Source organism: Toxotes jaculatrix, chromosome 1, assembly GCF_017976425.1.
Source record: "Toxotes jaculatrix isolate fToxJac2 chromosome 1, fToxJac2.pri, whole genome shotgun sequence".
NCBI classification, from domain to species: Eukaryota; Metazoa; Chordata; class Actinopteri; family Toxotidae; genus Toxotes; species Toxotes jaculatrix.
Window position 1 is genome coordinate 9,943,918 of NC_054394.1, and position 17,259 is coordinate 9,961,176.

The 17,259-nt window shown below is 39.4% G+C and overlaps 2 protein-coding genes across 2 annotated transcripts; both read right to left on the reverse strand.

Annotated features, from left to right (window-relative positions):
* Positions 1-649: 649 nt before the first annotated feature.
* On the reverse strand, positions 650-7,426 carry dpep2 (dipeptidase 2). Its single transcript, XM_041050865.1, has 11 exons — positions 7,343-7,426; positions 6,824-6,984; positions 6,570-6,696; positions 6,245-6,374; positions 5,614-5,764; positions 4,974-5,043; positions 4,184-4,360; positions 2,348-2,432; positions 2,189-2,264; positions 1,426-1,561; positions 650-1,068 (listed from the first exon to the last, which is right to left on the reverse strand). The coding sequence occupies exons 2-11, from the start codon at positions 6,979-6,981 to the stop codon at positions 859-861; spliced, it is 1,320 nt and encodes a 439-aa protein (XP_040906799.1). The 5' UTR covers positions 6,982-6,984; positions 7,343-7,426; the 3' UTR covers positions 650-858.
* Positions 7,427-13,238: 5,812 nt separating this feature from the next.
* LOC121182152 lies at positions 13,239-17,044 on the reverse strand. The gene is made up of 2 exons (XM_041038513.1): positions 16,318-17,044; positions 13,239-13,372 (listed from the first exon to the last, which is right to left on the reverse strand). Exons 1-2 carry the CDS (start codon positions 17,042-17,044, stop codon positions 13,239-13,241), a joined length of 861 nt encoding a protein of 286 aa, XP_040894447.1.
* Positions 17,045-17,259: the final 215 nt, after the last annotated feature.

The following is a 17,259-nucleotide window of genomic DNA, read 5'->3' on the forward strand; positions in this document are numbered from 1 at the left end:
TTGTGTGGCGACCAGTCCAGGGTGTAACCCGCCATGATGCTATTACGTCACAGCTGTGTGGTTATCTGAAAATCATGCACATGGTGTAGACGTTAATAAGACGTCAAAATGAGCTCACCAAAGCAAATTCCTATCAACTTTGTTGCCAATACAGTATTGATTCAGAATCTGAACGAAGCAGGTTTTCACACTGTTGCTTTAAATAACTGCTGTTCTGGGTTAAAGATCTGGTTTTAATTAGGACAGCTGTCTGCTTGGCTAAATAGCACATACACACTAAAATATACACTATGTTTTGTTCATTTTCACAATATTTTATTAAGCTGTAAGATCAAATAAAAGGACCATCTGTTCGTTAACCACCTCTCATGTACAATTTTGTTGAAACCTTTTATACAATACTATTACAGCAATAAATAATTTGTGAGAGATATGATAGTGTTGGATTGTACGCTTAAATGCAGCTTAACTGGACTCACCTCCAGTTGTTACATTACTCTACTAGAGATGATGTCAGTAGAGGTACAACAAATGTAGCAACGAATTAAATATCTAATAAATAAATTACAAGATGAATAGTAAAGTGCTTTACTGATGTTCTGTATATTCAATCTGTATATAAAGCATACTGTACATAAAGAAGTTGGCATTTAAATTACCTCCCAAATGGGGCTACATTTTGAATGCTTTTTTTTTTGGATTGGTGGTAAGAAAGTGATTCGCCTCCTCTTATCTTTACTGACCTGTGGAGTGCTGTGATGACTTAAAATGACTACAGCAAACTCATTAAGCTCTCCTTACTTATAAAAAAATAAGGCACTTTAAAAGAAGGTGTAGCTTAACTGAATTTCTAAATTTTCATTCAATAATAAATAGGCTGGAAAGCAGCAGAACTATAGCCAGGATCAGCAGACCTGTTGGTCCCTGTTGGGCTCTGGAGGAGGAACTCTGGTCAGAGGGTAGCAGTCTTGGGTCAGGAGGTCTAAGGACCAGCCTACAGGGGTTCTGAACCTCCTCTACAGGAATCTGGACCTCACTGGGTGGGTTCAAACTTAACTCATCACGAACCTATGGGAAATACAGTGAGACAAGAGAGTGAGGGAATATATAAAACGCTTCAGGGTTTGAATTAGTTCGGAGAATATCTTTTAAACTTGCAGTGCAAAGGAAGCATTTTATTATTCTTACAAGGTCAACAAGACTACAGTTGGATCTGAAAATTTTATTTTGGATGGAGTTTAAAAATGCTGTTTATGGTCCAATGTTTTATAAATATCCTTCACTTACTTATCATTCTCTACAGCTGAAGCACTTCTTTGGCCATGACATGACGTGCAAATATGCTTTTCAGTTACCTACGTACCCTTTTTTAAAAATCAAGGAAAGCTGAACTTTGACATAAAATATATAAATCTCCCAGCTCACCCGCTCCACCTCCTCGAACACTCGCAGGAAGTTCCTTCGAAGGACATCAGCCAACTCATTCTCAGTCCAGTTCCTCTGTAGCAGTTCCTGTATCAGAGCAGGATACTTTGACACATCCTCTAACCCCTGAGGAAAGCTGTTAACAAAAACACATTTTTACTCACAGATATTTATTTGGCAATAGACATCACTGATTTCTGACAGTTTGGGTGTTACTTAATGCATTATTTATCATTATAAATAAATAACCACAGTAGTAAACACCCTAAGCACTTCAATAATATTTATTATGTGACATTTCTGTTTGGAATTGATTGCGTTTGTACATAGGGAATAAAACAGATTCGATGCCCATCATTCTACAGCTGCAGATTTGTTTTCTTTGTGCCTGTCAGCAGCACAAAGTTATTGATTTTTACCATTTTCAGTCCGTTGACAGCTGAGAGAGCCAAATTGTTGATATGATGACAGGCTAACAAAAGCACACAATTAATCTGGTTCAAGAACAACCTCTGAAATATGCTGTCTGAAGAGCACCAGGGAGCCTACCCTACTGGCACTACAGCTTTGTTTGGTTTTTGTGAGTGTGTGTATGTAAGTTGTGTCTCTTAAGATTAACATCCATCCCAGTCATAGAATACCTAGAAGCACTAAAGCAACTTCAGTACTGTGGATGTGCTGCTCGCAAGCTGTACTTCCATTTGCCTTTGACTTAGTGATTCTAGCTCTTTGTATTCTATGTTTGCAAGTGAATATTTCTTACCTTGCAGCACCTTCAAAATCCCCTCCGATTCCTATCGACTCAGCTCCAATCAACTCCTTAATGTGATCAAAATGGTCTGTAAAAGCCATGTGGAATAATAAATCAACTGAAATATATTAAATATATATATGAAAAAAGGACTCAAAATGGATGCGTCACCAGCCACATGAGAGATGTTAGCCTTGTCGCTGGAGGAAATGAATTTGCTGTAGAGATTCACCATGATCAGCCCTCGGTTCTTTTTCTGAAACACAACACACGTCTCATTGTCAAGTCTAGAAAAAAAAGACATGCACAGAGAAGCATACAAGACTAAAATAAGCTATGTATGAATACATTTTTCAAACACAAATGACCTACATTTCTATCTCATTTACATTTGGTGGTTGTGGTAGAAGCAGTAAACATCAGGGTTATACTTGTCTAACACCCTGTAACCCTGTGCTGCAGTAAACTCGCCAGCCTGTTGTGCTGCACACACCCACAGAAATCTGCGGAATAATGAGAAACATGTCTGCAAACGAGAGGGACCAGAGTTGCGCTGAGGTTGAATGAGGGAAATATAGACAATATTTCATATAATATAAAATACTGGTATGTTTTATATCCATCCAAATATATCCATATTTCTTTCATTTACTGACATTAGGTCTTCATCATTTTTCCATGCTACACCAACAGGCTGATATATTGTACGAGCCTAATGTGCATTAACAGGCAAATTAAAAACACACTGGATTTTAAGGATTTTAGCTGGGAGGCAGGAGGATTTCACTGTGCTTCAACTCCTTGTACATGCTCCATGAATGTTTCTAATTCTACACTGAGACAAACATTTAGAATGGAGCACAGTACACTGAGCTTGGGAGTTTTCACTTCATAGGAAACACTTAAGGCTAAATGCTACTCCTGACCACTGATGATATTACCAGGTAAGACAAGAGGTAATTATATCTTTAACCATATATATTACTGGTAAGTTGTGTTAAAAAGCAACAGAGAGAACTTGATCAAATCTTTGTAACCTGACATGGGACGAAATGTCTCATAATGTTGGATAAATTATGAAAAAAAAAGTGTGCTAAGCAAAGTACAGCTTGTATAAACAGACTTTCTAAAATCAAGTGGGGAAAAATGAAGAGGTTAGTGTTGAGTTAGTACAAACAACTAAAGCTGAGTAGGGACACAGACTCATGGTGGTTTAAAGGGATATTCAGAAGAAGACTTGTGGGAAAGTGAGGGGGAAATATCACAAGTACATAGTACAAAAATTATATTGATACTGTTGTTAGTAAGCTGAGACTTGGCTTCACAAAGAGTTAAATAGTACACTGAGGTGTGATTCCTTGATCATCAACCTTATAACAGCCAAGATAGAGCAGTTTACTGCATGTTTCATCCACAGCACCAAGCAGCAAAATCAGCTAAAGAACACAGGAAGTACACACTGTAGATCTGTCTCATAAAAGTTTTGTGTCTTACTTGAAGTGCGTACATAATGCCTGAGAAAAACCACCCATGGTTAGTGGCTTCTACCAGTTGGTATGTTTTTGTTTTCAGTCTGTGAATCATCACCTTGGCCTTATCATTTTATGCTGGAAACCCTGTACCACACAGTAAACTGACTGCTACAAACCAAAAAAGCTGCAAAGTACAGCTGATGTGCAGAAAATCTGAAATTTCATCCAGGAAAGTGGTAGGAAGCAAACATGATTGTTATGCCCTGCAAATATTTCCTCAGGATGTAGAATGATTTTCACTGACTGTTATTAGCAGAAATAGAATAACTGCTTCATGGTGTACATCTGTTCATACATTTTTGATCCTGTTGATACACAAAAATCTAACAAAAGAAAATACATTGCATGTTCCTGGTCAGAGGTATAAATAAAAATTATAATTGAAATAAATTAATCAGTGACTTGATTTATAAGATAGCCATTTAATCAAACAACGAAACAGGCAATTAATCACTCGGAAAATTGGTTTTCTCACCAGCCTGTGCAGCAGCCAGTCAGGTACGTTGCGGCTGTGCTTACAGATGGAGTAGGAGGATGAATGGCTAAAAATAACAGGAGCTCTGGAATGGTTCAGCACAGCCAAGGCTGTGTCCCAAGAAGTGTGGGAAAGGTCCACGATCATTCCCAGTCTGTTCATCTCCTCCACCACAGCCTCGAAAACACATTCAAAAACCATTTAAACAGCTATTTACAGTATCATGGAAAGGAAGTCAGTTCAGCAGGGGATGGTTGCACATACACGCATAAAAACTCTCACGCAGATAGCAATCAAGGAAGTTCTACATGCTGCTGATGAGTGAGCTGACTGAATAGAAAACACAGTATAAAGATGTTTGTCATTTTAAAATAAGCTGTTAATGTTGTACAACAGAATTACTGTACTAAAAAATGACATGGTGAAGGTCCAATTTGGTTTACGGCAGTTTCTCTGTAAACAGCCCCTTGTCAAGAGAACATTTAGTCTGCACAGCATTAAGCAACTTTAATGATAACAAGGTCCAGTTCCTTCAGCACAATCCATTACTGGAGTGTCTAAAGGCCCTAAAAATGATCATATCCTCAACACTATGAAAACAACAACAGCTGCAATAACTGCTGTTTCTACTGTTACTATAAAGAAGAATAAAAGTAAGTAAACATTTTTTCATGTTTGTTGGCCAATACATAACAATGCACATACACATAATACAGATATAGTTACAGTAATTAACTCTAAAAAGTGAGAGTGGCTACTTAAATGAATTAAAAGAGCAGATTATCTTTACCTCCCCAAAGTGTGTCAGGCTGTTATTCTGTCTTCGATAGACACTGTAAAGGTTTGAGGATGATTCTGCCCTGCATTGAAAAAATAATATTGTCAAAACCAGAAATCAGGAAAACCTTGTGTATCAGAAAATCTGAAATATCTAAACATTGTCATATTTGGGGCATCTGAATGGGGCTGCTGTATTTTTCATTTGGCTGGGGCACATTCAGCTATTTGCATTGTGAAGTTTCAGAGAGGTTCAAATATAGGTTAATTTGCATGGGGTGCTAAAAAATGTAAACATGTTTGACCATTTCCATTCAGACTTCAAAAGTTTCAGCGGTAAAGACATAGCTCTACACAGGTCTGAGCAAAGCACGTGGGCGAAAATCTGGACAAAAAATATTGTGCAGTATTACCCAGCATGGCTGCAGGTGCGTCTGTTAAAGGACATATAATTTTAAAATACTCTGTGTTTGTATCCGAGATTGAGATCCTGTATTGCCCTATTCCGAGCACTAAAAAAACAAAAACAAAAAAACTCTACCTTGAGTGTGCATGTGCGTTGAGTTATATATTTTAAATGCGAAAAAAGTCATTTTTAGTCCCATTTAGTATTCTAGTTAAGATATAACAATCAGAATGATTATCTTAATTACCAGGGTGTATTGCAGGTATGTGTGAGGGCCATGGAGCGGACTCCGAGTTGGTAAAACATCCGCAGGGCTGGCAGGCTGCTGTCAATCGAGTGCCCCCCTTCTATACTTATCAGACATGCTATCTTATGCCTCATCTCAGCATTCTTCAGCTCTGCAGTGACAGACACACATTATTTGACATTAATGCCTCCAGTCAAGCCAACAGCCAGTGGCTATTTTAAGGTTGCATTGTCGTTAATTCAGATAAAAGCTAACATTCAGTACAAGCCAGTGAAATGTGGAAAAGTGTGTTTTGTTCCTAAGCACTAAGCAACTATACGTTTTAATCTTGCCAAACAGGAAATTCAGCATCTTTTGAATAAAGTAGCAGTTTGTTTTTGTGTTATAATTACTTGTGAGAGCGAGTATAACATTCTTCACAAGTAATTAACTTCTCATTATGATGCATAGATCCTTATAATTTTCAGCTTTGTTTTTTTTTTGTGTTTTTTTTAATAAAATTCCATCCTTGAAACCACAGTGAATCATAATTAGATAACTGATTGTAAATAACTTTTTCTCATCAATCATTCTTCTTGTCTCTATGGGGTTTTTGTACATAACTGTTATCCCATTTTGAGGTGTAGTATACCCTGTGCAGATGTGACCAGTTCAAAGTCCTTGTACTCAGTGCACATGCGTCTGACCACATCTATTTGTTCCAGGGTCAGCCTCACAGCATCCTTCTCCTGAGCCCCACACATCACGTAGACTGCAAACATCTGACAAAGGGAGAGGGGAATGACTCAAGAGTGAAGGACAGACATTTGTCTGTCATTCTAGGTTTGATCCCTCCACAACACAAACTTAGTCATAAAGCCACTGCGTACTTTTACCAGGCTATTCTTTGGTGTAATCCACACCCTTTAAGAGGCCAGTGTCAGAAATAAAAGACTCATTAAATAATGAGGCGGTACCTGTGCCTGTACGTGGCCTGCTTGGAGGCGGCTGATGTCGGTGGCCACTTTGCTGACATTATGAAGGTCAATTTGACTCAGGCGATTGTTGTGTAGTATCCTCAGTTTGAGAGCAAGGTCATTATGACTAACAGACGGAGAGAAAGGGTGCAAGGAAAGTGGGGTGGACAGGATGGACGAGTATTTTAATCTGATTTCATTCATTTATTTCTATCAATGTAACTTCTGTAGGCAAGACATCAAACATTCTTTACCCATCAATAAGAGGATATTTGGACATCAACTCATGTACTCTGTCTCTCTCAGAGTATCCACATATGAAATGACATAGAGAGGAGAGTACCAGCAGATGCCTGAGGGACTGCACGCAAAAGCTGCATGGAGCACTTGTTACAGTTTTCCTTGAAAGCATATTCTGAAGAGAGAAAACACACTTTTACATGTATCTGATAACAAAAGAAAAGAGACACAAAATATTACAGTGACAGCTAAAAATAACACATGGTGGCACCATTAAAGATTTAAGGCTTCACACCACAGTGCTTATTCTAACACCTGCTGGCAATATATTACACTATAGATCTGGCGAGATAACAAAGCCCCAAGGTGTGATGTGATGATGTATTCTCACTTCTCTTTAACACAGAAACACACGGAAAGAGACGTGAAAATTTGCACTGGATAGTAAAACAATTTCACTAAGACATCTTATCTATTTAACATCAGGAAAGAATTCACTTAAACACACACACGCACAGACACAACAGACTCACCAGGCAGATTGGTCAAAAGCTACTTGTTGACGACTTTGTTGAACAACTGCATACAAACTACGAAGTTTCGAGCTCTACGCCCTCAGACAAATGTAGAGCAAACCTATACAAAACTGGCAGCTATGCCGGTTGCTGCATTCAGGTCCAGTCGGGGAAAAAAAACATTTATAAATTGGGAATTTTAACGAGTTTATTTCGTGTTATTCAGCAATTACTACATTTTACGGCCTCTAGCTCTAGATGGACTTTACTGTCCCTACTTCACTTTCAAAGCCTGAAGGTTTGTTAGTTGTAAAGTGGCTATTTCACTTAGTTGCTTCTCTAGATGTTGGGAACTTACGAGGAGCAGATGAAAGCACCGTTGAGACATGGATTTGATGTTGCCATCTGCTGGCCAGATGTCTACGGTAAAGTCTCATAAGTCTCATTGGTTGACTAAGCCAGGTGTTTTTGTTTTTGACACGTTTTTACTGATTGCAAAACCGAGTCACTCGGTCACCACGTTTGCATCCTGTAAAATAATTTATTCGTTATAAGACTTATCTCGGTTGACAACACCTCAACCTTTAAAAATCCGTCTCTTCAAAACTGTTGTCCAGATTTTCAGGCTGCTTCCCATGGTTCCCAAAAAAAATGGCACACGGAAGTTACTCCTGGTGAAAACATTGGCCTTGGAAATTTGTAAGTCGAAAGAAAAAGATAACTGCTATAATTCGGTAATATTTTATATACATAAGAACCTCAAAAATATAGAGATAATGAATAGCTTTAGCTTGTCTTTGCTTTTAGTCCTTGTCCTGTTTCCGTCCTTGTCTTAAGCGTTTGAGACAAATTAAAACTCCACTCTTATTTTTGTAAAGTGAGGAGAAATTCTTTTTTTTTACTTAGGGCTGAACTCAGTAAGGATTTAAGAATCTGAAAGCCATCAAAACAGGGGTAAGTGTTAAAGTTTGCTTTGAATGGTAAGGTCTGCTGAAAGATTAGCTACAATACATGTGAACAAGGTCGAGAGAGTTGCAATTCTTTTTACCCTGATGATTATAAGCTCATCCTGTTCTTTACAGTAAAAACAGTAAAGAAACAAATAACTGTGCTTCCAGGGGATGGTGGTCTATACCTGCTCATAAACTAAGGTGTGGTGGTGTCTGTCTGTCTGCCTCCAGAAAAGTTTGGAGTTTGACCTTTGGACTTTACAACAGAACAGGTCAAGAACAGGATCTCAAGGTAAGAGTGCATTTATCTTTTATAGTTATTAGATACTGGTTATTTTTAGGCCCCTAAAATGCTGTCCATGGTATAGCCTGTAACCAAGCTTTGACAGGTTCGGTACAGTATTTGCAAGAGTTTGGTTCTTTAGTGTTAAGTGAAAGAGGAGGAGGCCTTAATAGTTTAAGAGAGCTTAAGAGTAGCAGTGGAAATGGTGAATGCATTAGCTGTTAATGTGTTTGTTGTTTTTTTTCCTTGAATAGTACTTTGGTTTGCTTCAGAGAGAGGAAAACTTTAGTCTGTGGTGTGTAGTGTGTATTCCTTGAGTGCATTGTAGCAGACTGTTCACTTCATGTGCTGCAAAACAAGGATGGCAACCATGTAGGCCTGCAGTGTATTAGTTCCTCATGTATGGATAAAAACGTGCCAGTTATCTGTCTGTTGCTGTTGTATTTGGTTGGAACAAATGTCTTCAGACTGTTAGTGTTGCAAGCTACATGGGATCCTTGCGTTGATGTAAATAGAGTGCATCATGTGGGCAAGACAGCCTAATCTTGTTACCATCTGCAATCTGTTGACTTTTACTAAACCATTAGTCCAAATACATGAGAGGTATTCACTACAAAATTTGGAAATGTGTTCGGCTGTCAGTTATTGCTGCCCCAAACCTTGAGTCTCTGTGTTTGTTCAAGAGGAGTTAGATCATTTCAGGAATCACTCATCTGGAGCAGTACCTTGGTCAGATTACTTTGCCTTTAGAATCATTCCTTTAAAGATGCATGTGATACTGTGAACCGCAGCTAACAAGCTGGGCTGAATGCAGAGGTCCAGACCTCACAATACAGCATCTGCTTTTACATTCACTCAAACTTGAATTGTGCTTGTGCTGGATGAATCCAGGGTGGATTGTGCAAATGTGAATGAGTCTGGTAGTGATGGGGTGCATCAGGGTGCCACAAATGAATTTCAATTAATTTCAGTGGGAAGATGCGAAGCCTGATTCTGTGGTCCACCCACTGAGATTTGGCCTTGTAGTCTGTAATGAGGAGAGTGATTCGGCTCTGATTGGAGCACCCTACTGCTTCAATGGAGTAATCACAACTATGTTGATATTACTCTGCCAATCCACCCACTGCGCGGAGTGGACCCCCAGCTGACACTGTTTGAATTCAAATTAACCAAATCATTTAGTCATATTGCCGACCTTGGCTTGGAGTGTGACTGGCAATACAAGAGATAAAAGTCCCTCACGGTAAAGTGAGTCTTCACGGGTCGATGAGGGAGCTTGAGCCAGATTCTTATTATTAGTGTTACAGGCTGATGTACTTGTTTTAAATAATGTGGTACAAAGCATGTGTGCAGGGGTTAGGTCACTATCCAGTAAATCCCTGCAGAAAATTGATTTTGTAGATGTTTTTCTTTAAAGCCCCAAATAAAACAGTGCAGAGATAGCTTCATAGAGGGGCACTTTGAATGACCCTGAGAAAAAAAACCTCAGGTTTTTTTTTTTTTTTCTTGCCACCACTAATACTAATTTTTGGTCATTTTGGAACAGCTAATAAATCAGATTCACAAAGTCATATAAAAAGTTAATTCTTTAATTAATGTAAATGCTGAAATGATTAAAATTAATTTTCAGTCAGTATTCTGTTGAAAATTACAGTTGTCCCGTGGAGAATTTATTATTGCAGACACTATCATTTTACTTTTGATATAAAATACTCAGCTTTCCATGTAGTTAGTCTTATTTGTGTTTACACTGCTAAACTTCAAACAGAAGATCAGTTCTACAATACTATAGTGGAGTCTTTGATCCTAAATGCTGCCTTTGTCTGTCCCTCTTAGTAGCTACAGCTAAGCCACTTCCCCTCCAATGTATATGAAGGCTTTAGAAAGTGTTTTTGGATGATTGTGGGCTGTTGGGAGTACATTGCACATGTATAAACAAAAAGAAGGATTGCTGCGACAGTCGATTGTTTGGTCCCTTTTTTGTGGAGAAGTACCATCAGACCTGTAGCAAACACTGTCACCCAACGACTTCTCCAACCTGAGGGTCATTGGCCATTTGTCATGGTTAGAATAATAAACGTGGTTCTGGTTGTGGAACGGTCGATTAAAAGTAACTGTCATGACTTTCGGTTTGAAATGGAAAACAATTGTGTCCTGTGTGAATGTCCTGTGTTTTGCCAGTCCCTCTGTCGACCCTGACTTCCTTCTAACGTTCTGTGTACAACATCACCTACTTCCTTCTTTGGTCCCATCATAATTACTACATCTGCTAGAGGTTGTTTAACAATAAAACCTAACTATGGGTTGTAATAAGCTACTTGCACAGATGACCTATGGGCTCACTTTTCTTTTCCAGGACAGTCTCCTATCACTACTGCTGGCAACAGTAGCTAGGAAGCTCATCACAGCTTAATGGACAGGAATCAAATTTTAGTAAAAACTACATGAAATTACTAATTTTTAAATGTTTAGTCCATTCGTCCATTTTCTGCTGCCCAGTATTATTAGAAAAGTCTTAGACCAACTTACATTTAACTTTGTGAACCCTGCAGAAACTCTGTATTAAAGAAAAATCCTAAAACAAATACTTTAAACCAAGCAATCTGAATAATAAAGGCAAGAGTCTAGTCTTTGTTGCCAGGCAAGGTTTCGCTGTGAACTTGTATTTGTAATTATGAGTACCTCTGGGAAGAAAAACTATTCAGTGGCTGCCCTTTTAATAGCTGTTGTATATACAGTGTAACATTGTATAATCTTCAAAGCTGTCGGACAGCTTGTAGAAGGCTCTTTAGCTCCGTGCTGTTTCAAATGTAAGATGCTTAAGAAAACCACTGCTCCTACTTTTCAATGATTATATTGATCACACTGGAAAGGGGGATCCAATTACACAGAAAACACCTACAGGCAGGAGTTGTTCATCACTGCTAGTGCTCAGTAGATGACTAAGGAATGTTAATATCCAACCCAGGAGCGCTGCACATAACACTTGACATGTTTTCACTTCTGAGCGCAGCCAGTATTTTAGAACAGTTGAGTCATCATATTAAACACAGTAGAATTGCACTTTCCCCATATTCCCCTTATTATTGTACATGGGCATATTTTTCATAAAGGGTCAGAGGGCAAAACCTGACCAAGGGTTTATTCATTTGTTTGCAAGTGTTTGTGTGCATGGGTGTCTTTCCATTCTTGCTTTGTTTCACAAATATCTAAACGTAGCCTTTTCTGTTTCTCATCAGTACCTTTGACAGAGTACATCACTAGAAGTGCTTTGCATAATAAAGGTGACCTCTTTTATACTTTGAATTCTTAAAACTAATTGAGTCTGAGGTGCTCTCATAATTGTGAGGGGAAGGGACTGTTGATAAAAAAAGGGTATAGTGTAGTCTTTTTAGGTGAAATTAAAGCAGGTGAAAAAAGCAACATTTCAGTATGCCAGTATTACTGTCACTGCCATTAAATGATAAAAAAATAGCATGGCCAACACCTGCCATTTGCTTGCTGTAAAGTAATGTGTTATATTCTTCAAACATGATAATAAGTTCATCAGAAAATTGTTGTGTGTTTTGTGATCATTCAGTTTGGTTGTGCAAACCTTGAGCAAGGATATGTACCTTTTCCTTTTGCAGACTTTGAGCTTATCTGTCCACCAGAGGGCAGCAAAAGTCAGAGCAAACCTTTGTTGGTTTCCTTCACCTTTGTAAGCCCACCCATCATAACAGAAAATTAATCAATGCCTACATAATCCAGAGAACTGACAGATGTATACATGTTATTAAATATATAAATGCATAGATAATTTAAAGAATTTGAGAGCGATATCCTTAAAGCAAATGTAATTTTGATCCAGTTTCCTATTAAATTCTAACAGCTGCTGCTGCTGCTACCAAATTCCACGTTAGTATCCACTGAGGCATAGGTGATGTTTTTTTTCATTCGTTTTTTTTTTTTGGAGAATAGTCTTTTAGTGTAAATTATTTAGTGTAAATACAGTGTGCCTTCATTTTCTATCAGGGCCTCTCTAAAAGAATGCTAAAGACATTTTGGTCCCTGAACTTCTCATTTCTTTTGGCCTGGATTCTGGCAGCCTTGTAGTCAGTGTTCATTATCTGCTCTTACAGCTTTGACTTCAGCACAGCAATTACATCCTCAGCTGCGCTGATTAATCCAACATGGAGGCATTTCACAAAATGGTTTTGAAAAGACATTTCCAGACACTTACCAGGGAGTAGCTGTGGCACGGCTTGTTTATGCAGATAGACCACAGCTAGTCATATTGCAATAAGATGTTTTCAATGGCTGCTTAAGTGTTCTCTTAACCTCTAGTGTACACTGTGCAGAAAACAATAGACTGTTCGCAGTGTGATTAATTTAATCTATTTGACTCTGACATAAAATGGAGGTCTGCCTGTTGTCATGTTTGGGTAACGTGCATTTCTATTGTTGAATGTATTCCCTCTGTGGCCATTCGTTAATATGTCTCCAATTCTCTCTGCCTAACTGCTTAACCTTCCATTCTCTCCTGGCAATCACATAATCAATCACTGTCCCATTACTTGACAAGGCAGACAAAGAGAGTGTATAAGTGAGAAAAACCTTTTGCCCTGTCTCGACAAGCAAGAGGAATGTCGGCTTCAGAGGCTAACACAGGCAGAAAACATAGGCCCAGTAAATATTCAATTTAAAGGATTCCCAGATAAGGCGAGTTGAAAAATTGAGGCAGCACCCATTCTTCTAGATAAGAGAAGACGGAGCCATCTGGAGGCTGGGAGATAGCGAACTCCCACGCCATCCCAGAGACCTCACTCTCATCTGCTGCAGCAGCAGAGAAGGGAAAAATGGAGTGCCAACACTTTCATTATGTTAACTTCAAAATGAATTTATTCACATTCAGTGCATGTAGTTATTGGCTTTGGTAAACAGAAGGTTACTGTTATGTCCGCCGTGATATATAACTGTGATTGGTCAGTCTGGACATAATGTTGTCCTTCTTCAAAGATTTAATAGCTTAGTAACTATTTCGTGAGATATTTCTAAGTGTTTAAAAGCCAAAATAGGGATTTCTCTGCATTACCATTTTGAAGTTATTTAAAAATAATCCAAATTGTACTTAAACAATGTCATTCTTTCTACAATTACAATTCTTTAAGTCTGCTGCATTATCAGTTACCACAACAAAAAAACACCAAAAGCTGATCCAAATAATCGTTAATATGTCCCATCTGCTTTTGACTTCTCCTTCAGGATTGAAGATATGGGTAATTTGATTGGTACTGAAAGCAAGCTTACCAGTTTTTCTCTATTTATTCTGTTACATAGAAAGAGAAAGTGCTTCAAACACTGTGTGCATTCTCACATAGTGAATTTAAGGCCTAGGCCTGTATCTTCTCCAAATCCACCTTGACTGCACTTTGAAAACAAATGTTATTGGCAAAATGGACTCTCAGCTTTTGAATAACCTTGTCCACATTCTTATAATGCACTTTGTTGACTCCTCCACCATGCTATTTCGTGCCGGCCACATTGGATTTAGCTCCAGGATAATGCTTTTGTCAGTATGTTTTATCTGTTCTCTCACTCAGGTACGCTATGCCGTTATCCCTAATTACACCCACTGCATTTTACACTTGGCCCAGAATTCTTAATGCTTGATAACAGGTCGATTTGAAATTTACTTATAGCGGCATTATCTTTTTGACCTGTATCGCAGACCGACTGTCCCATAGGCTCTTGGGTGAAAGCTGTTAACTCTGTGATAACAACGACCTGAAGTGATAACCTTCCAGCAGTCTCGAGGACACACAGTTTGCTACATATGTGCTGTATTGCAGTGGCAGCATTTCTTATTCAACCTTGGGTGCTCTGCTGCTCTCTGATTCATTTAATGGGATTGAGAGGGAGGTTATTCACAATGTCTGCCATAGACTGGTAAAGTGCTGGCTGACCACTGTATGAAATATTACTATTTGTATTCCTTTGAAAGACAAATTTGAACAGAAATGCCATAGGAGTGAATTCTCTTTCTTTCTCTATTTTAAGCTGTAATAGAACTGTCTCACCAGTTAGAAGTCACTTTGATTAATTTACTTTAGGAGGCCGATATCTGCGTTTGCAGATTTTCATTAAGATCAACAGTAAAAGCTTCAGACAAAGTTCCACTTGTCTAAGTTATTATCCCCAGAAGACATGGTTGATTAAGTGGAAAAAGTTCTCAAGTATTTGGATAAAATAAATTCTCAGGAAGGTTTATTTTGTTTGTCTTGTTTAGGACAACCTTTCAAGAAATATGTGTAGAAATCTTTAATCCATAAAATTCAATACCTATGCTCCTTCTTTTTTTTTTTTTTCTATCACTCTTGATTCTGCTCAGAGTTGGATTTTGATCCAGTTGCCGGCAACATGTCTGCAGCATCCAGTTAAGCTTCAGCAATTACTCAGGGGAACCTGTTTTGCAACTAAAATGGTATCTAAATGGTGTGAGAATGCAGAGAGGCAATGCATAAAAAAATGTAAGCTGGAGAAAGTCTGCAGCCATTTCATTTATTATGTCAGTCAAGTACAAGTGCAGGGTGTTTCTGTGAAAACTTGGCTCTTTTTAGACCACGCTGTTCAGCATATTGTTTTGCTTGAGAAATGGTAGAACTATACAGCGGAAGAGGTAGACTGTACAATACAATAGATACTGTGGGTGGGTAGGCCTATAGGCTGAGAGGGGAAGGAGCACGTTGCCTTGGTTTCATATTTTGCAGTAACAGTGTAGTGCGAAGCTCTGTCAAGCCTAGTTTTAATCCTTTTCTCCACTGTGTTGTGTGATGTTATGTTGTTATCTTAATGATAATCTGTGCTTGTATTTCTGCCCTCGGCATTTCTGTCAGGCTGGGTTGGTTTAGGAGCTGTGCCTTATCAACAGCTTTGTCATTAAATCAGCTTTTTCTACAGACAAATTTCACTGCCGTTACTCTTATCAAAAGATCAGCACACTGTGATTTTCTGTTCAATCAGAGCTTTGCAAATTCAATGATGTGTGAGTAAGACAGATGAAATACAAAACAAAAATTCCATTGGAAAAAAAAACAATTTATTTAATTTTGTTTTCATGAGAGTTAATAATCAGACAAATAAAATTGGTATGTGTTGCATTTCTCATATCATCAATGGCTTTAGGCTGTTTTTATTTTATGTTCTTGGGTCTACCTTGTGCATTTTTTTAAAGACTACACTTAAGAGCATTGAGGAATAGAGATGATTGGAACATAATGCTAATAAATGAATTTGTCCACAGGCTGTAGATAGTTTACTGCAACCAGGAATCTGGAACCTGTGCAATACATGGCTTTTTCTCTCCGTCGGTGTGAAATGGGATGTGAATCTGTAAAAGATGTTATAGGACAGCAGCGCACATCATCACATTTTTGTGGATGTGAGAGACCGCGTTGGACGTGCCGAGAAACACATCCCTTAAATGCTATATGCACAGAGGCGAGCTTTTAGGTCCCAGGCAAACTGACCTCTGGAGGCTGGGATTGGTACTCAGTTCTTCTGAGAAAGCACTGTTCTGTCTGAGTGAGTGTTCTGATTGTCTCAGCATTGTGCTTGAGTGGAGGGCAGCGCCAGATGAACTCCTCTGATTCAATCCTCTCCACTGGTTGACACCGGTTCAGCCAGTCATTGAGGAGGGAGGACTGAGATTCCTTCCCCCAAACACACTCTCTTACTGTGACTGAAACTGCTGTATGGCAAAGGTCCAAGAGGTCTCTTACATGCTGTCTGCGAGGCAGATTCGACACCCTCTTTCTCCTCCCACAGTGCACTGAGACTCTCCGGAGGTTGATAGCCTGGTTCCTCGGGATCCAGGGGATCTTTGGAAAGAAGGATGCTGATGGAGGGCACAGTCCTGTGCACCGTCATCTCAGATGACCCCCCTTCAGTACTCTCCCACACCTCTTTGACCACCTTGTACCGGAGTTTGGTCAGCTGGTGCAGAGAGCCCACCTTTCGTTTCATGATCTCAGCACAGGTGATGGTCTTTGTGACTGCGCGACCTGACCCGGTGAAGACCACCTGCCTCAGTCCACCACCACTCACTCCTCCCCCACTTACACCCTTCTCTCCCTGCATCCGTGCCATGGCAAATCCCATTAAGTTGCGGATCTTACTTCCCTCCTTCACGCGCATCTCCAGCACCCCAGAGGCCAGTCCTGGAAAGGGACAGGGGCTGTCTTCCTCAGTTCGGCAGACTTTCTTGAACCCCTCCTGCCCTAGTTTGAGGGCAGGGGGAGGGACCGGTAGTGGTGCTGGCTTCAGCGGGCTGGTGACATTGACCACTGCTGGCTGGGCAGCATTGCTGTAAGTCTGACCCTGGTAGGCAGTGCAGGTCCCATTCTCCATTTGCATCGGTCTGTTCACCTCCAGTCCTGGGTGGGGCCTGACAGCGTCTCTGGTCAGGTACTGGTTCTGGCCAGCGACCAGTCCACACCCTGTGAACATTTCTGCCGTCCTCAATGCTGTACCGCAGTGTTAGTCCAGACACACACTTGGAAACAGCTCAACATCATTTTCTTATGTATGTGGCACTTTTCTCTCCCTTCAGTCAACAGCTGTAAAGTTTCAAGACTTCATATAAGAAATATTACCCGCTCCCCCAAGAGCACTATCAATGAAGTCTTTAATGCTCCCTCTCAGAAAGAGCTGGAGAAATAAGA